The sequence below is a fragment of the Bactrocera oleae genome, chromosome 5 (assembly GCF_042242935.1).
Source record: "Bactrocera oleae isolate idBacOlea1 chromosome 5, idBacOlea1, whole genome shotgun sequence".
NCBI classification, from domain to species: Eukaryota; Metazoa; Arthropoda; class Insecta; order Diptera; family Tephritidae; genus Bactrocera; species Bactrocera oleae.
The window spans coordinates 70,676,794-70,697,847 of NC_091539.1; the positions used below are offsets into that span (position 1 = coordinate 70,676,794).

General features: G+C 36.8%; 1 protein-coding gene across 1 annotated transcript; it reads right to left on the reverse strand.

Annotated features, from left to right (window-relative positions):
- Positions 1 to 131: 131 nt before the first annotated feature.
- stg1 (stargazin-like protein) lies at positions 132 to 16,658 on the reverse strand. The gene is made up of 8 exons (XM_014246882.3): positions 15,450 to 16,658; positions 12,248 to 12,423; positions 8,758 to 8,847; positions 4,000 to 4,140; positions 3,468 to 3,685; positions 2,736 to 3,049; positions 1,799 to 2,604; positions 132 to 1,695 (listed from the first exon to the last, which is right to left on the reverse strand). The coding sequence occupies exons 1-8, from the start codon at positions 16,391 to 16,393 to the stop codon at positions 593 to 595; spliced, it is 3,792 nt and encodes a 1,263-aa protein (XP_014102357.2). The 5' UTR covers positions 16,394 to 16,658; the 3' UTR covers positions 132 to 592.
- Between the last annotated feature and the right edge of the window lie 4,396 nt (positions 16,659 to 21,054).

Genomic DNA, 21,054 nt, shown 5'->3' on the forward strand with positions numbered 1-21,054 from the left:
TCACAGCACAGAGATTAACGTTCTTCGTAGCCTTGGCGTTTGAACATCATTCAGAGATTTCTTATAATCGCCACTAATGCCAATATAAGATCAATGATCCAGTGAGTTCCTAAAAAGTATATATTGAGTACTTTTGTTGTAATCACATGTACTTTTATTCTAACTTTGTGCACAACATATAAATTACAATACATTCCTTTAAATCAGTGCAGTTTCTTAGTTACTAAATTTTGTTAACCATAAATTTTCTACAGTCCTCTAAGCCGAATCTCGAATGGCAAATATTTTCGCCAACGTTTGTCGGCACCTCACGACTGCTATACCTATACTAATCTGGCAGTGCAACAATGTTTTCCTAAGTTTCAGTTTTAATTACACTAAGCCGACCATTTGGCCAGTTTTGTTGGGGTGATAGGGGAAGGGCGGACGTACAACCATTTGGTAATCGACAATCATCAATTTCCGCTTTGTGCTATACTAGACAAAGCGCCGCTTGCGGCTACTACCATTCAACTGATGCTTTTGCTGGCAGCCAATCCAACAAAGTCCTTTCAGTTTGTTGCCGGCTAGCGGTATTCCAGTGAACTCCCTCTCAGACAGCAGTGCCATTAATCAAGTCATAGTGGTCAGTATTGTTGTTGTTATTGATACCACTATTACCATTTTGTCCACCCATCATGGATATGCCGCTGTAGACACTGGCATGCGAACGCCGCCTTTCACGCTCAAGTTCCTCGGGGTCGAATGTTTCGCCCAATAAAGCGCTGGGTCGACGCTGCTCATCGAAAGCGTAGGCGCGTTGAAATTTCGGCGGTACGCTGACCACACTGCTACTCCCGCCTCCACTGCCAATGCCGCTGTCAGCGCCGCCGCTGGCGTTACTGCTGAAGGAGCGTGTTAAAAGCGCGTGCGCCAAGTGGGGAGCTGTTGCATGGTGCGAACGTGTCGGCGGTGCGCCCAGTTGTTGGATTTGCTGATAGTTGGGTGCGTAGCCGGACGGTGAGGACGGTATGGCGGCAGGCCAATGTACTGCTGGTTGCTGTAGTCTTCCATCATTGTTGTTGCTGTTGTTTTGTGGCCGTTGCTGGCGTCGTTCACCATAGTTGGCGGTGTTGCGTGCCGCAGCAAGGTCTTCGCTGGATTTGTGCAACGCAAAGGCCGAATTGTAGATTCCGGCGGCATGTGATTGTGACAGATAATGATTTTGCTGTTGTAGTTGTTGCTGCTGCTGTTGATTTTGATGTTGCTGTTGTAACATCAAATTTGTTAAGCGACTCTGACTGCTGCTATAGTTGTTGTGTAATGCTGAAGCGCTTGCGTGTAGCGAGCCAGAGCCAAGGCTGTTCTGCGAGTTCGTTTGATTTTTCAAAAAGGATCGTGGCAAAGTGCGACTTTGAAATATTTGAACGTTGGGTTGGTAATCCTGGTGTAGACGATTTTGCGAACCATAGTAGGCACTTTTGGCAGTCGCAAAATAGGGTTCACCGTTGCTAAAGCTGGGCGGTGGCGGCCAGATTTCCATTGCCGAGTCGCTGCGGTCCACAGCAAATGAGCTCTTCTGGGCAGTCCTTTCGGGCTGATATAAAGCGGCCAGTGAAAGATTAGAGTTGAGTTTACGCAGATGTGCCGGCTCGACGAACATAGAAGAGCGACGAAGATTGCGATATGTTGGGTTGGTTAAATATTGAGGATTATCTAAAAATAATGTTGTTGATCAAATTAAAAACAATGCTTTTAAGTGTGGCATGCTCTCATTTAATTTACAGCCATTTCACAGTGTGTTCATTATATTGCTCACCTTGAATAACGTAAATGTGCTCATCCTCGTCTTGTAGCTGCGAAAATCCACCCTCCCCCTCATCGTCCTCATCTGTTTCCCGCGGATGTTGCCGCTCATCATCTATTTGGCAATTCTTTCTGCCAAAATCTCGACGCCCACCAGCACTTCCATTATGTTGTCCATTACCAATATGACTAGTGGCTTTGCAGTGACGACGTTGTTGTGCTTCGTCGTCAGATGTCGCCGCCGTATCTTCCTCGCTGGCAATAAAGTAAATGTTTTTGGGCTTTGGACGCATGCCAGCGCGTTTGCAGAACTCCTGAAAGAGTTCATCTTTAGTCTTACGTATGCCCCGCTTCAAACCACACAGTCGCTGTGGCTCATCATCATCGTAGCAACTGTCGGACTGGCTGTCGGCCAATTGCCGCCGGCGTTGCTGATTTCTTTCATTTTCGCTTTCATCGCCGCGTTCACTTTCGCTTAGTGTCACTACCGCTGGGTCAAGAGGTCGTGTGTTCGTCGCCATATTGCGACGGTTTCTACGTTCAATGTGCGGTGTGGCGTGCCGAGTATTGTGACTGGGGTAGATGTCTGTAGTGGTCGAGACGCTGCGGGTGAGCGGATAATCTTGCGTGAAGTCGCCAAATTGTGTGTACTGCAGCGGCATACGAGGTAAGGTCTGAGATACGCCACCCATTTTCACGGCTGATGGCGGCGGCGGTGGCAGACCAGCAACCGAATCAGTGTAGAGTTCATTAAGAGATTTGGCAAAGTTTTTGGAATGCAAATTGCACTTTGGCTGCTGTGACTTTTCGAAATAATACCTGGAATATGTAAAGGGAAAACCGTTATTGTACATACAGAAATGCCAAAGTGACTCAATGTATGTAAGAGTCAGTCAGTTGGTCAGTAAGCTAAGCAAATATACATGGGCAATGGGGCAAAAATATTCCACCTGCGTTCCAAATCACTGTTGACGTACGCCTCCGCTGCATTCGGATGCTTGCGACAGGGCACAAAACCGTGGGTGTGTTGCAACAACTGCTTGCCATTCAATTCCATTTCGGCCGTGGTCGGCGGCAGACACACATTGTGCACCTGATGATGGCTATTAGTGCCTAGCCGTGGGCCTTGTTGAGGCTTACGCACAGTGGGTGCGACCGCTGCCGAGGATGTTGAGTGCTTGTAGCTTTTGTAGGTGTGGCTTTGTGGAATTTCGCTCTCTTTCAGTTTTTCCTGCAGGTTGGTGATGGTGAAACAAGGCAGATGCTGTAAAGGAAGAGGTGTGAAATGTTCAAATGCATGTGTGGACATTGTCCAATAACATATCTTTATGTGAGGATATTGAACGGCTGAGGAAGCGGTTGGTATTGTTCAAATGAAAATCATTTTCAGTGCAATATTGGGATTTGTTGTGGTTGAGCTTTCGATTAGTCTTGTATTTGTTGTGAGTTCTGAATGTACACGGAGTTGCAAAGTGCTATTTTTTTTAATACTATACTAGATGTTCTATTTTATAAGGGCGATTATTTTGAGGCTGAACAAGTAAAAGGAGGAAAATCGTTGTGATCTAAATGGAGATTTCAGCTTTTTGCAACTTTGAAGTAAAACAACTATTTTAAAGCAAGCTGAATTAAGTGACTTTAAGCGCTTTATGTTTAAGTTTAATTTAATCTGCCATACTCACGTTGTAGTAACCGATTTCTTGTAAGCTAATATAGAGAAATATGTTCAATAGTCCAACAAACTCCGTTGTTATAAAGCCGATCACGAATAAGAAGAAACTCTGTCCGTAGGTGACCTTAAAGAGTGGTGGCTGCAAGCTGGACCGCGAACGCAGCTTCGATCCGATTTCTGCTTTTAGTATGGAAATGTAGGCAATCAGCCCGATGAGCATTAATAAACCTAAAATGAAACATTTCAGGAATTCATTGATATCTTTCAATAATATGTATTCTGAAAACAAAGGAAAAATATTTTCTCGAAAGAAAAAATATTTTCTTGAAAGAAAAAATATTTTTATACTTGTCGCCAATAAACTATATATGTACAAATGCTCTCTGATAATAAAAATTAAATTAAATAAAATCGTTTTATAACATGCTTAGATAAAAATGATTTATTTTCATATTTTGTTTCTGTCTAACTTTAAGTATTTCTTGTATGTAAATATGTATACATATATATTATATATCTCTAAAAAATTGCATTTTACTCACCCGATACGATGAACATTATGCCCGCACTGAAGTAATATAAATTATTCTGATGCGAACAGGTTGGCACAAGGAAGACGATAAAGCTGATTAGAAGGAACACGCCTGACGCCAGAAAGAATGGACACGATTTGGTGACAGTGTCTGCAGAATTAAAAGAATATCTCTTACTTTTTAAAAACTATTGAACTTTGATTTATGTATTTTCCAATAGAGAATTTATTGACAGTGCACACACACACACACACTGACATGCATTGGAAACGAGCAATTATTGGGCTCTAACAATTAAATAAGGCATATGAAGAATTATTGCAACATAAAAAAGTCAGCATTTTAAAATGTGAGAAGGTCTTCCGCATATACATACAAGTATGTGCATGTATTTGTATGTGCGTATGTATTTGCGTTCTCTAAATTAAAGTTTATTTTCAATTGAAATTGTTTACTTGTGCAATCAAATTTATTGGTTTACCTGCTAGGCCTGAAAAAATATATGGTTTTATTTATAAACACACACACATACAGATGTGAACGTTTTTTGTTAATTTAATCTTTGGATTTATGAATTCAAACGATTGCTTACTTTTACTCTTATTTCTACGTTTATATGTTAGGTACATAAATATATGTAAATATATAAATGATTAGAGAAGTGTGCTAAATGGTCATATATAATATAAACACTAGTTGACATGAATATTCCAAGATTTATTGCTTTACAAGAGCAACAATTTATGTAAATATATCCATATAAAGTTAGTGAACATAATTTATAAATATATCCAAAGCCACGATTTTTACGAAAATTAAATAAAAGGTAGTCTATTCGTACTAAATGCTTTGCCTGTAATCGAGCGGAGGCGAAATATGTTTTTTTAAGGAACGAAAAAATATATAAAATCACAATGAAGCTATGAGACCTAACCTAACACAACAATCAAATGCCAAGACAGCTTTGGGGTTTCACGGCTTTAAAAAACAATAAAAAGAAATTATTGTCTTATTTAATTCTATAACAGCTCTAGAATATTGTCCTAAATTCTCAAGTTGATCCCAGTAATAGTTTTGGAGTTACAGCTTTGAAAAGTTGCGCGCTCGAGGTCAGCTATACAGGCCTTTGAGATATAATTTACAAAGTCTTGCAAGACGGATTTTTTTTGGTCAATTACAACTATTTAAAAAACAAAAAACGTCGAGAAGTTTTCACCAAAATTTACATAAACATCTGTCAAAAATATTATTTTCACTTTATTTGTCTTTTCTACATCCAATACCTAGTTAATGGTCTTAGTTCAAACACGTATTTTTTTCTTTTACTTTTGATGATCCTGTTAGAAGTTCTGCTGTCAACGCAGAAGCACCTTTTTTTTGAGGGACTGCCGGAAATGACGTCGTAATGACCGAGTTTTGATTATTTTGCTCGACGAAAAATGTAAATTGTGGCTGAATTTCCTGCATATTTTGCATTTTATCAAATTTGAGTGGAATTTATTTTTAATTTGCACAAATATTAAATAATTTAAACTTTCATGCGCAGCAGAAGCTATAAAAAGAGAAGAGATTATCAAAAATTCGCGTTCATCTATTATTCGCGAGCTGAAAATGGGCAAGGTTTTAAATATTAATGCCTTTACTAATACATGCATGAATTCATAAATACGTGTGTACATTTATTCTCACACAATTTTTGCAGTTAGGATATTTCTATCATTTTTGGTTTACATCGCGTTAAAAAGGAATAAAAAATCCGAGCTAATAGTCTGATCTAATTTTGAACTATCTTTGAACTCATAATTTTAATTACGATATAATTAAAATAACTCTCACTATTTGATTTAATTTGCAACTACAACAATAAAACGATATTTGTATGTTTAAATTTTGTGTTTAAAGTTTAACATTTAAAAGCTTTAATAAGCCGAATGTCTGGCCAACACAAGCGCGTCACAACTGCCAGAAATATTTACACGCACATTAACACACATGTACGTATGTATTTTTGTATTAAAAAATTATGAAATAAGTAAAATGAAGTATCTGGCAACCGATTCCTTTCGAGCAGCAAACAATCTCTTAGAGGCTAAATAGTGTTTCAGACAGGTTCGAGAGAAAGGCATTTGAAGCGGAGAATCTCGCACTATTGTGAACTCCGTTCCTGTTCCATTGCTATATGCAGAAACGTTTCCAACTCCAATATACATATTTATATGTTTATAAAAGTACTGGCATGTGTCCCTATACAATATATTTATGAAAGAATGTATTATCAGCTCTTATTCGAGAGGAAACAGTAACACCCTTTTGCAATTGCTTTATGCTCTAATTAACAATTTGACACGGAGCAAAAACTTGAAACTCGTTTCGAAAACAATGTATTGTGCACACAGATACATATATACATATACATATATAAAAATACACATATGTACATTAGGGTGGAGTGACATTTTTTTTGGGGTGGGCCTCTAGATGTTAAAAAATTTTTTTTTGTCCAAAAATTTTCCTTTTTTTAATCTACAAATTTTACCCTCAGGCTAAGCAAAGAAAATTTTTTTTTTCACTCCACCCTAATATATATATACAGAGTGTAATAGTTTTATTCACCTAACGGTTGTTTGTATCACCTAAAACTGATTGAGTTAGTTAGAATGTTATATAATATAATATAATATATAAATGATCAGGTTGAACACCGAGTGACTATCTGTCTGTCCGTCCGGCTGTGCGTGCAAGCGATAATTTGAGTAAAAATTGAGATATTGTAATGATACTTGGTATATTTATATGTATGCCTCGGCCTGGAACCTTCGAGTTAAAGTCAAGTATTTAATGCGTTTTGGTTCATGCGTCGAGTTTTCTGTGTAACAGCATTTATGACTTGACCAAGTGGAATACTAAAGGATTCTATATTTCAAATGATGAACATATTTTCATAAAAGCCACTTGCAGCTTAAAGTGTGGTTATGTGGTCTGCTGCTCGTAATTTAAATATCAAATTCATTTCTATGCATCACTTTCCTGTTAACATATTTTTTGTAAGTGATATGCGAGCATGCACACAAATACATACATTATTTAAGTGAAATTTCTGTTATATTGTGCCGGTGAAGTATTTCAAAAAAAAAAAAAAGAAGAGAATTTTCACTAAATATGTATTTGTGTTATTTTAATTGCAGTAATTAAAATGTTCTAAGAACTGTGATTCGCTGATGTGTGCGTACGAGTATATGTATCCATGAGCAAATATATATTTCTATTTTCTAATACGAGTACAAGTAGCGTTACAATGATGTGCATATGCACAGTGCCATTTTCAATGCTATTACAGACCTTTTTATTCCGCTGCTTTGGTAAATTAAATTAACTGTAATGAATAAATGGTCAGCAGCACACAGAAGACTTCACAATACACACGTGCCTGGACGCGCCTCAAACACCTCGCACAGCGCAACGACAATCGAACGCCCCTCTATGCGCCGTTATGCGAGTGAGGTGTGTGTGTATGTGTGTGCGCACGTGAGCGGGTGTGAATGAACACACACTTCACGTGCGGCCACAAAGGGTAGCTCAAAGCGGCAAAACCACTAACAGCTACTTACACGAGCGCCATTCACTTTATACACTCCACTTGTCTGAGTGAGTGTGTGCGAATTTAGTGCTCGTGTTGTGTATACGCCTGTGTGCACGGTGAAGAGTATTGACACTTCCGCTCTAATTACTATGATTTTTATGTGCTCGGCTATGAAGCTAAAAAATTCAATATGAAATCGTCGTTTAGGTTGGGTATTGATTGGAAATGACAATCAACTGTCTGGCAGTGCATTACCCCGTGGCACTGTTTCTCATACGCCCGAGTAACCCCGAAATAGAGCGATGACCAACTAATATGCCAGCAGGCGGTCATATTTTCATACACATGCATATACATATGTGTGTGTGTGTGGGTATGAGCAGGTAAGAGCGACTGGTTGTATGTGTGTGAGTGAAGAAAAACTGTTTTAGTGTGCGTGTGTGTATGTGTATTGAACTTTGTGCGCTGTTTTGTGGTTAGTGTTGAATATCAAACTTGGCGCGCGCTTTGGAGTGAGCGTTTAGAGCGTGCCTCATATTGGTACATGAAGCGATTTTCGTGAAAGAAAATACTCGTATGTGTACAGGTTTGCAGGTTTCAAGCGTAAATGTTTAAAGTTTAAAAGTTGAGTTTTGATACATAACGGTTATATAAGTTACTCTAATATTAAAGCTTTATTCGATAGCAATTTGTTGTTGTTAAGATGTGGATAAAGTGAAAATAATTAGACCAAAGCTTATGGCATATAAATATTTTATAAATTAAAAACCAATGCCAAAATGCTTAAGCTCCGTTAGCCGCACTGAAACTGTATCAAATAAAATCCAACCCAATTTGTGAGCAACTCTAGGACATGAGAAGGTTTTTAACAGCCTTGCTCAAGTGGCAAGGACACGCATGTCGCGCACACATGTCGCATGTAAGCGCTGCAATGCAAGGATAATGTGTGTCAGAAAAACGACATATAAAAACAACAACAACAAAACCAACCACCTTCAACGACAAATGAAGTAATTTCATTATGTTTTTTGTTTGTTTCAAAGAACATGTGTGTGTGTGTGTGTGTGTGTGCGTGTGTGTCTACTTACAACAAACGAAGGTTACACATGTAGTACATACATATTTACAACAAAATAAAAGCAAAACAGGCGAAAGAGTTGCTGTTGTACAAAATGGCATCCACTTACATGGTATCGCCGGCGTGGAATCGTGCGGATCAGGCTGGTAACCCTCCTTGGGGAAGTAGTCGATTTTTATGCAGTTGTATGTTTCCACTCCTAATTTATTGTGTGCGATTTTTGTTCATGGTTTTAACATTTGTTTTCCAGCATTGCGTTTGTTGTTGTTAGCATATTGTTGTTGCATTGTGCGGCGAGTGGTTAACATTGTTGTCGATGTGGTTCATGTCATTATTTCATTATTATTGCATTGTTAGTCGAATGGCCCAAGCACAGTTAAATGGTTTCCATTTATTTATTTGAACCGTTAGTTGGTTTAACACACACACACACATTCCGTTATTTTTCCAACGTAATATTTAGTTGTTTCCATGAAACGAGAGTGAAAGAATGCATTTAAGCGATGGAAATAAATTCAATTTTATAGAAATGTAGTTTATAGTTTTATTTATTAACGAGATTATATAATATTTAAAGTTTTTTGGTACAAAAATAGTTTTGCAACATAGTCTCAAATAAATGTTGTTAAGTTCTTAAAAATATATTTGTAGCAATATGTTACAGACGCTTAAGTCGACTTAAGTAAGTTTAGATATTCCAGTTAAGATCTGGACTTCTTTCATAAATATCGATTGCTATGTGCCCAAAAGAGCAGCAACCGAAATTTAAGTTTAAGCGCGCTTATTTTTCAGTAAAAAAAACGCGTTTTTGTGAAGAAATATTTGCTAGAAAAAATTAAGATGTCAGGCGGTGAGAAAGATTTTTTACTTAAAATTATTTCAAATCCAAAAACCAAAATTAATTATTATGGCAATAATAAGTACAGGTTACGATCTAAGGACTATTCAAAAACTCTTCCTTGACAAAATGCGGCTTGCCAGATAATTATTTTTTTGTGGAAAAATTTACTTTTCAAAGTAACTTGAAAATTTTAAATTTTTAACGGAAAGCTTATACTATTGATCATTACCTGACAAATATACAATATCATCTTAATGCTACCAAGTTTTGTTTTACACATTTTAGAGCGGATTTAACACTGTGAATGACTTAAGTGACCAATAAATTTCAAATTGAAAATACGTGTACAATGATTTTTTTGTTGATTTGAAAAACTTAATATTTGAAACAAAATATAACCGTTTATAGAATTAAGCTTATACCCCATGGTTGCATCACAAATTTTACCAGTTTGCTGAAACAACTGATATAGTGTGTTCGATTCTTTGCTCTCTATAGCTTTCCATTAGCTTAATTCATAGAGCGAAAATTACTAAATGTTTCGTTAATTGAAAAAGTACCTAAGACAGAAACCTTTCAGAAGATTACTTGGCTGACGTGGAATGAAAAATGAACTTGCATGTAGAGACAAATATTTTAGATTTTCACATTCAGTAGTCGTGTGTATGCGGTACTATAGAACATTTCCGGTTATAAACGACGCCAGCGGCCTAACCTTTAAGGAGATATTAAGAAAACGATTTTTAATTTAAACCTTAACAGTTCGAAATAAAGTTGTCTTTCATGTTCTCAAAATTTGGCCACTTAATGTTAAGTGTTCGCATAACTCAAGTCAATAACAAAGTAAACTGAGTTAATTCTCATACTTTATTTTAACGGCTTGCACTTTGTACTCGTGTGTATGTACATATGTATACTCTAATAGTCCAGTGATAGAATTATGCAACAATTTAATAAACTACAAAACCCAACAACCATAAGAAAAATGACAAGACCGAATGTCTCGCGCTTTTTAATTACTTTGCGGCGCATGATTAACGGTTGCTGTTACGGGTGGTGATTGCAGCAGTGAAATTGATCCGATGCACAACAACAATAATTGCGAGAACAATGAGACAGCTTATCAAGAATGCAATTAAGTGTGTAATTATGAAAGAGAAACCACGAAAACGGCGAACTGCATACAAAGAAAAAATAATAATAATTAACATGAAGTGTAATAAAACCACTTAACCGGAAGGCCTTCTCACAAATACACAGACATGTGCATGAATATGTGATTGTGAGTTAATAACCAACGTTGTTGGTTTTGCTTTTTTTGTTACCTTTTTTTCGTTTATGTGGGAGTGAAATGTATGTTTATAAAAAGGCTTGTTAAGTATTGTTTATGAGTTCGCCTTTTGGTCGATGATGAAGAAGAGAGATAGTGCGAGCGTTGCTTCCAAGGTGAGTTTTAGGTAGTGTTCATGGATTCTGAGTTCTAGTATCAGCAGAAATTTTTATGTCATTTATCCAACGAATAGTTACGTTAATACGTTTTTTCTACCATTCCGTTTTCTTCGTTCGATTCACTTCCCATTCCTTTCATAATTCACATAATTAGCATGCTTGTATTTTATAAAAATATAATATTTCTCTCTATTTGTTGGAAATCGAGTTACAATTGCGGAAGGGGATACAATTTTCTAGCGGTAAACCAAGTTCTGAGTTGAGTTAACATTAATTTTTTTTGTGCAAGCAAACTTTACTCGGATAGAGTTGCCATACAGTCGGGAAAATAAACACTTTGAAACACTTTCACTCCAAATGTTGTGAGAAAATATTTGAAAGTTGGCATTTTTACTGCTTTTTCAAAACAGAAGATAAAGGTTGTGGTAAACTGTGCCACTAACATATTGTAGTAAATAAAAATTTTAGTACAAAAAGTTAAAAGCAAAATCTTTCGACTGAAAAGCGGTCACTCTGCTCAATGCGGTTGGCTCTCACCACACTCTAAGTTGTCAATAATTTGCGTTCTCTGCCAGTGGCCAGCTACCAACTATCGTTCGCCAGCAATTGCAGATAACTCACTCGTATAGCTTCCGCATATTGCAAGGCTGCTGCTGGTTGCGCTGATTGTTGATGGGCAACTTTGGCGGAAGCGCAAATTATGGCCCACCAAGAAAATCGAGTTGCAGCAATTTGGTAATCTTTCATTTCCATCTTTATGGTAAATTGTATGAATGCTGAAAGTAGTTTTAAGTGCCGCGCATTCATTCAGTTTGAATGCCGCTTCGTGATTTATTGCAAAGCGAGCAGATTTAATTTGATTCATAATGCGTCATTGCCTCGTAGAATCTCTATTTGATTTCGATTTTGTAATAAATGGAGTTTGCAATAACTATGGTGGCTACAAGTGTTTGCAGCTTTGATTGATAGTCAAAGACTTTGTATACACATAAATATATATGTATATAGCACAACGATGTCATATATCCTAAAACCGTTATTTTTGATTGTGTTGTGAATATAAAGCTCGCACTTGTTTGTGCATAGCAGTTTGGATTTTGCTGAATTTGTTTTAAGCAGTCATTATTCTATTTGAAGAGTGCAATATTTTGAAGTAAATTATTAATACATTTCGATACAATTCCAAAAAATATCATTTACCGCTTTTTTAATCCTTAACCTAAATTGATTGTTCACTAAATTCCGAAATTGTTCGATATAGTGTTCAATAAATTAAAAACTTGCATCTGACTCTTAAGCCACCACTTACCTTGCGAAGCAGTACACAGGATCCACAGACTGGATTTCGTGTATTTTGTTATGTAGGCGCCATCGTCCATCATATTAAAATTGGCGGTGCCGTTATAGTTGGCATTTGGCAGTTTTTCCTCGGTGAAAAGCCACTGTGGGCCAGCGATTGCTGCCATTACAATGGCAACTGAAATGCTGGAGGAGAGTAGAAAAAAACATCAGTGGGCATAGTAATGAGCTATTCATTAATCGCTGAGAATGAAATAAGCATTTAAAGAAAATTAAGCATATTTTACACTTTTAAATACTCTATATCATGCTCAAGTATCATGCTTAACTTTTACGTTCTGGTATGTTAAACCCAGATTAACCGCTATAACGAAGCTTATTATTATTTTTATATAATAGAAATATTTTCTAACAAAAATTTCGGCGTAAAAACATTGCTTTTGGTTAATAGCCACCTATGCGTATGCCTTTATGTCTTAAAAGAGTAACAATGGTGGTAAGTCACAACAAGCATACTACTTCTGATGCTTCTTCATAGATTTCGGTCCAAAAGGAGCCCTAGTGCTTAATAACTAAAAACCTAGAGTCTACACAAAGTCGAAGTTCCAAAAAAAAAATGTATTCTCAACACCCTTAGGATTTTCGCATTCTTCGCTAATACCTTCACTCTTTTCCGCTCGCTTTTCACTAACCAAATCTTTACTAATTAAGTTCCCAGTGTGTTTTCAGTTTAAAATAATCTTGCTCGCTCCCAATTCGCATCCGCAGAAAAGCGGCGGATTCTCCAATTTACATATGTACACAAGGCACGTAAGTAACGTTAAATGCATATGTGCTCTTATCAATGTACGCATGTATGAGGGTAAGCTGCTGAGCGCCTTTTAGCACAAAGTCATATATCTGCACGTTTTGACCTTTTTCATCGCTTAAAAAATACATGTGCACCAAGTGAGCTTTTGCCTGCGGCAACGGAAGCAAAAGCCAGCAATCTTTTTTATTTATGATTTTTTTTTTATATGACGCTGTTACTTTTGCAACTAGGGCGACGTGTATGACTGCGGTAATACGTTATAACTGTATGTAATTAATTTGATTTTTGTTGCTTTCATTTGACACCATATTATCTGAGCTCTTTAGTGTAAACTCTCCGCTTATTTGATGGCATTAATTAATTATCTGTGCTAGAAGAGTTCATTGAGATTTCACACACTTTTATATAATGTATGAACTTGTGAGTATATGTGTGACTTTTTCCATGATAGTTTGAAGTGAGCTTTATTTAAGCGTTGCTTTAAAGTGCTGCACACAGACGACAAGCGACAAGTAGTATCTGTCGAAAATTAAAATGCACGCGTTCTTATGGGCACAGTTATTTAGACAGCAGCACGACTTCACGGCTGCAGGCTTGCAGTTGTCGCAGTCGCTAAATTAAAACCAGTTCTAATTTTGCTGACAAAAATGGGCAGCTGTAGTGTTGCCGCTAATAAATTTAAAGCTCTAATAAATCTATTGTTGTCTTACCAACAAGCATGAAATAGCATTGATATATTATTTAATTTGTAATAACAATTGATAATTTAAAACAATGAATCAACCTATTTACATGTTTTTTTTTTTGATTAAAGCATTGAAATTTCATTGAAGTAAAAGGTTTTAGTACGGCAACAAAGAAATTGTGTAAGTTCAAGAAGCTGGCTTTAAGCGACATTTCTCGACCAGAAAATTTCGCTGTCGTCTTTGTGTTCTGAGCATAAATCGTAAAAAAATTGGTGACAAATTTAAAATCTCCTTATGCATTTGCAATAATCAAATTGCCAATTAATTTCACATTTTTGCTATCGGCAAATAATAAGCGGCATGTTAATTTATTGAAATAAATTCATGATTTCATTAATTGCATAAAAGACGTCAACCCTCCAAATGAGCCAATCAGCATTTTTGTCGTCACGTATTGTTGTAGAAAATTTGCTAATTGACTAAATTAATGGGTTGACTGAAACACCAATACTTCATTTGCATACAAGTAGTGAATATTAGGGTGTCCGTTATTTCCCAAATTGATTTTTGACTCTGCAGCGCCATTAAAATTTTTAGTAAATACCTTAAAAAAAATTATGATACTTATTTGAGCTCTTAATATTGATGATAATCCGTGCCGCAAAGACGATTCATTTCCCATTTAAATAACAAAGGGTTTTCGTACTTTTTGAAAATAATTTTTTCTTTGCGTAGCCATTGCTGCAGCATCGAATTATTTTTATAGCAAATTGAACGCTCTACAAAAACTTTTGTGTGACATATTTCAAAAAATCACTTTCGTCAAAGTTATTCAGGGTCAAAGTTGAACTTCTATATGCATCAAGTGTACTGTATTCATATAGTACACCATGTCGTATGAGTAACATATAATTTATAAGGCACTTGCATGAATGCTTATGTCATTTGATGTATAACTTTTAAACGAAAGATTTTATAAATAAAATTACCAAGACCTTTTTTATAGTGCAATAAATTTGGTATTAGAATATCGCTTTTCTAAAGCTGTAAATTAAATTTCTTAATGTAAAATATCAAGAAATCGCATGTTATATATGTGAGAAGAGAAAATTACCGTCTAAATTAAAAATGAAGAGCTTGTTTACGTTGCACCTTATTTTTAGAGCTAAAACTATAACTTCAGGGGACGTTTGCAAAAAAAAACAATCAACTTGGGAAATAACGGACACCCTAGTGAATATATCACAATTATAATTAGACAATTTTGTAGAGCAATAAAGTTCAAACTTCAACCGTTTATATCTTTTAAACGGTTAGGTTTACGAAAACCCGTGAGAGCCTTTTTTGTAGATTATTCAGTTTTCTACAAAGTCTATGACACGAGATTTTTTTCAAGTAGTTGGAAGCGAGATTTGAATTTTTCTATTTGATAATAACCAAAAAAAAACCGTACTTGGAGAGACCTTTTTAGAGATGTTTATGAACCTAATTTTCAGAGTACGAAGCAAAACAAATTTTCGATTTTTTACCCACCCTAATGAATATGTATATATATGTTAATACTATTATAATAAATTATTAAGTTTAGTTTATTTGTCCGTCTATTTCATTTCTATAAAATAAATTATTGCATAATATCAAGAAAGTGTGCGGCGCCTATGAAATATTCATGCGCACTCTGAAAATAACAACAACCATAAAATGTATGTACTCACCTCGCGGCAACAGGTGTCAGTATCCACAAATAGCCACCGTTGCCGTAGCGTTGTTGCACACCATTGTTATTGCCACATTGTCGCATGCGTTGTTGTTGGTAGTGCGTCATCCGGCCGCCCGGCCTCGTTACGAGAAATTCTCGAGACTTATTCATTTGCTGCGGTTGAATGCCATTTAATTTATTCGATTTCGAGTGTGTGGCGCTGGTGAAACCGCCATTCAAATCGCTTGTTAGCGACGAGTTGCTTCTGCTGCCGTTGCGGTCTGCTGCCGCCAGCGCCGTCGCCGAAGGAAGGCTGCCCGAAATCGTGTTAATGACACCGGATGCGGTAATGCCGTTCAAATCTCGATTGTTGTTTTTATTGTTGTTGGCGCTGCTGTTGCGTTGCAGTGCGGCGGCTGGCATGGAGCGCGGCAGCGTGCCATAAAGCGATTGTTGCGACATTTGTTGTTGTTGCTGCTGTTGAAATTGCTCTCTGCGCCCAGTCTGCGTGACGCTGCTGCCGAAATTCGCTCGTTCAATTGACGCCGTTGCGGTGAGTTTATGCGGCTGCAACGAATGATTGTGCAACATAGCGGAATTTGCAATGTTGCACGGTTGCATTGTATTTTTTGTGCTATCTGTGTGGTTAGGGCCGTTACTTATGCCACCAATAGTCGTGTTGTTGTCGCTGGACAATGTTTGTTGTTGCTGTTTGCTTGTTAATTCGCCAACTGCGCCGTTGGCACGGATGTTGTTTGCCTTTGTTGTTGCTGTCGTAGTTGCATTTGTCAACGTTGAGGTATGAACTAATATTTTCGGTTGCTGCTGTTGTTCGGATTGTGCTGCTGGCTGTTGTTGCTTCTTCGCATCATCACCATTTTTATGAATTTGCGGCTTTGTATTCACATTTTGCGAACATGCGACGCGAAAGACATTCGGCACTGTGGTGTGTTCGCGCATAATAATTTCACACTTTTCACATACAATGACACCTCGCTACGCACACACACACACATAAGCATAAAGGTTTGTGTGCTGTTTATTGAATGCACGCGAGGGATTGTAGTCGCGCCGTAAAGTATGCAACACACACCACGTAGTGTTTAGCCGAATTTAGTTGAGTATTACTAAAAAGCAAGCAATAAATTGCGAAGATGATCTCATTTGCATGCAATTGTAGGAAACATTTGTTGTTGTAATATGTATTCATAACGGTAACATAATGTTAGTGTAGCAATTTTACATAAAAATAATACGATTTGACAACAGAATATAATTATACATTTTTCAATAAATTTTTTCAAAACAAAGTTGAAAAGAAAAAAAAAGAGGTTGCTTCGGCTGCACAAAAGCTGTAATAGCCTTCTTAGGTCTATTTTTAATAGCATAAAATGCATAAAAAATCTTTATCTTGATTTCGATCGGTCAGTTTGTATGGCAGCTATATGCTATAGTAGTCCGATCTTATCAATTTATGGGCAGAGTATAGCGTTGCTTTGGGCAATAATCCATGCCAAATTTAGTGAAGAAATCTTGTTAAATAAAAAAGTTTTCCATGCAAGGACTGTTTTAGTTTTGATCGTTCAGTTAGCACGGGAGTTATATGCTATAGTGTTCCCATATCGTCGCTTTCGACAAAACTTCAGTGTACTCATTTTGGCACCTAAACTAAATAAAAGATATGTCATGGATAAATTTAATTTTTTTTATTATTAAAATATTATTGAACCAAAATAGTCGTTAGTACACCATGTCGTATGAGCAACAAAGAATTTATAAAACTCAGCACATTTAATGCATAAGTTTAACTGCGTATAACTTTTGTAGAAAGGTTTTTGCGAAAAAACCAAGGAAACTATTTTTGTAGAGCATAATATTTTGTATAAGAATATAATTTTTATTTTGCATTTATGTGTACACTAAGCTGATTGGCTTGCGACTGGTCTTAATGGAAAAACTGTTGTATATGTGTACTGATGATGTCTGATTGTAAGCTGAGCTATGATATTTTATGTAAATTGGACATGTAAACAGTAATTGATTTTATTTAATAGTATACGTTATCACTGCACCAGCTTTCTGCTAAAACTGTGATTCTAGTTAATTAAGCTCTTTTCAACAATTTAATAATTAGTTCTGCTTGCTGCTGCAAGTCTTCCAACAATTTGTATAAAAGTAGAGGAAGCACTAAGCATGTTTATGCAGTAAATGCTGAATGAATGGTGAGTGTACGGTCAAGAGCACGATATCCACTTTAGCATTCACAAGCATTTAAGTGCGTTCGCAATCGAGAATGCAATCAAACACGTGTGCTGAATTCTTAACTGTAATTAGATGGAACTAAATGAATGGAGCTAGTAATTCATTAATGCGTTTGAACGATCCTTGGTGTCCTCGGAAGTTGCTGGGCTGCTTGGTGCTTTGGCTGGAGGGAACACATAAGGGGAATGCTGATGTCCAATGCTGCCATATTCACTGAGAGTGTCAGCGAAAACACTAAGGGGAGTTAATCATGCGTTTAATATAAATGCATTTGACGCGCTTTCATTATTTATTTGTGAATTTAATGCATTACGAAGTTATTATGTAGTTTAAGGGTTTAATTTCCGTAATTGGTTAACACGCGCTTTAACGGAAATTTAATATTTGTTAGTTTTTTTGTTGCTTTTTCCATTATAATTTATAATATTTTTAAACACTGGAATTCATTGCCGAATATAGTAGAATAGTACAGCAAATGTGTCGCGACACATCGCTTAGTGAAGCACAGCTGTTTTCCGCTTCCCGTTTCCGGTTTCCGCTACGCGCTCATTTTTCATTTTTCACACACGGCTGCTTGCTACAACGCGCTGCACGTGTGTGCGTGCTCGTCAACACACAAGCCGCGCACCTACGGTATACTATAAAAACAGACACTCACCGATGTGGCAGCACGGCACTATGACACGACTAAACTTTCCGGGTTCACGTCCGCTGCGTTCCAATGTCGTCGACTGACTATTCGCAAAGCAGCGAAAGGGTTTGATTGTTAGCAGCGGAAGCTGTGAAAAGGATTTAACAACTTGCAACATGTTGCATGTTTGATGTGACACAATGCTTAGAGCATGTCGCATGCAACATGCTCGTTAGAGCATTTTTTTAAGATGATACTTTCGAAATCTAGCTGGGTTAGTATGTTAGCAATAATATACTATGTGCATATGTATGGTAAGGTAAACGATCACTGGAAATAGTTGAGACAATAGGCATCTCAAAACCAAACCAAACAACAGTCGAAACAGTCCAACTTCATCCGGTGAACTTGATTTGAAGTTGTTCTGTTAGATAGAAATTAGATGGATTCACGAGGTTTCATCTACAATCTTCATTGGAAGAATTTCTAATACTACTTATGTTTGGTGAAGAAACAGTGTTCCTCCAATGCATTGGCTCGCGTCTCTGCTATGGGCACGGCCAAAATTTTAGCTTTTTACGACCTGCTGCCTCATCCGTCGTATTCTCCAGATTTGACACCGTGCGACTCCTTTTTGTTTCCAAACTTGAAAAATTCACTCAAGGCGCAGACATTTGAGTGAAATGAAAACGTATTCAACGGGTTAAAAAAGTATATCGAGCTACAAGAAGACTATGTTGATAAATAAATTAACAATTTTCCAAAATTTGCGGTCAAAAATAGTTTTTATAATTTTTTCAATGACTTTAGTATCTTTTTAGATCTCTTATGGACGAACTCAATATATTTTGGTTAATATTTTGTATATGCAGCGTGTCAATGCTAGACTCGTACCAAGAGACATGAATCATTTCCAAAAGCGACATCGAGCAGTGGTTGCAAAAGAAATGTTTGACAAGACCTTACATTCATCAAACTGATCACAAGATGTGGGTTTATGAATATGACGTCGAAACTGTTCAACAATATAGCGAAGGGCGCTCTAAAAATTAGATTAAACCGAAAAAAAAAACAAAATTCGCTCAGACATTGATGGCTATCCCAGCTGAGGCTAAGTGTTTGAAAAAAAAATAAATTAAGCGTTTTCGTGCTTGTTATTTTGAAGGTGATGTTAAAGATTTTTATTAAAATAAAAGAAAATGTAGTTTGTTTTTTCTGTTTGTCAGTGCCAATCAAATTTTGAAGTGAGTTTTGATGTTAAAAGTAGAAAATATCCATTTGTGCCTTCATCCAATTTAATCTTACGGTAAGATGAATATCTTGAAAGCAGATATATCGGATACTTAGATATCTTAAAGGAAAATCAGTATGTGATTAATAAATATAATCCTCTAATTTGGCGCTATGTCTTTAGTCCTAACGAGCGATCGTGCCGGGACTTATTTCTTAAGGCCCGAGTTGAGAATATAACTGTTACAAGTGCTACCTTTATTTCGCGCGTATGTGTAACTTACGCTGCAGTAAAGGAATTTCTGCTGATAAGCTTTCATTTAATTTGAAATCTCCTGCTCCGGCTTGTATTATTCATTAGCACTTTACGACTTGATTATAGCATACGACTTCATTACGCCTCTGGAATATATTTCGCTGACTGAAAAAATTCCAAATGCAACACAAACATACAGACGTAAGTAGCATAAGTTCTGCAGCAAGCCAGTGCTCGGACTTCTTCTTCTAAGTAAATAATTAAAAGCTCATTGAGCTGATTTCATTAAAAGCATCAATATATATGTGTGTGTGTATGTATGCGTTCAACTTGTACCCATTCAATGCGACGCAGCCTATTGAAAGTTATTCGCTTTGCTCACCTTCCTTGCGCTCTATGCTTATTGTCTAGAAGACACATACAAACACACATACAAGCATATGCCCACGTGTATTACGGTGCTTATTGAGCAGCCGGCATATGTGTTGAATGTTAATCGGGTCGTAATTTCCAATCGACTACGTTTCTGACGCATTGTCATGTGTGAAGTTGCAAACGAAGTTACACGCCATCCAACATATTTCTATGCGTTTTGGGGTCACATGGCCACGAACGAAGTAAGCTAAAGCGTGCTAAAGCGGGGGATGCATGCGTGCGTGTGTGTTGGTGTGCTCCTGCTGCTACATTTAGCTGCAGCATTCACATTGAAATGGGAAAGACTGGCTGCTTGTTAAATTGGACAGCTATGGTGTAGCTATTTATAATGTATGCATACGCGTACAGCAGCAAATACAATACAAGTATGTACATGTGTTGTTGTGTGTGTAAGTGGGTCAGCGCAGACTGCTGGTGGGTGGAGTTTCATACTTCTATGGAAGTGCATGGCTTTAAACTTGAAGTCCATATGAAACTAAACTTGAAAACTTAGCATATTTTTAAATTAAATATTTGTATTTATACTTGTATGTATGTGCATATACACGAATATGTGTGTAAATTTTATATAAACATTTTATTTTATTTTAAGAAATTTTTTTTGTGATAGTAGCGTTCAATCATTGCTCGTCCTTTCCGCACAAATATAACTTTAAAATTTTCCAGAAAAAACTTCAGCAACCAATAAATATACTTACGTACATATATACGTTCACCATAAGTATATGTGGTACTATTACGCGTTAAACGCATACATGTGCCTGTTGTGTATGCAAGCAAAATCTCCTGCAATGCTAACGGCGCACA

Bases quoted from the DNA above. Each gene is read 5' to 3' on its own strand.
- stg1 (XM_014246882.3), bottom strand. From the start codon at position 16,393: ATGCGCGAACACACCACAGTGCCGAATGTCTTTCGCGTCGCATGTTCG. The intron at 8,848-12,247 runs GTAAGTGGTGGC...ACAATAAATTAG, and splicing joins CCTGTGTACTGCTTCGCAAG to GAGTGGAAACATACAACTGC. The intron at 3,686-3,999 runs GTGAGTAAAATG...GTTTCATTTTAG, and splicing joins CATAATGTTCATCGTATCGG to GTTTATTAATGCTCATCGGG.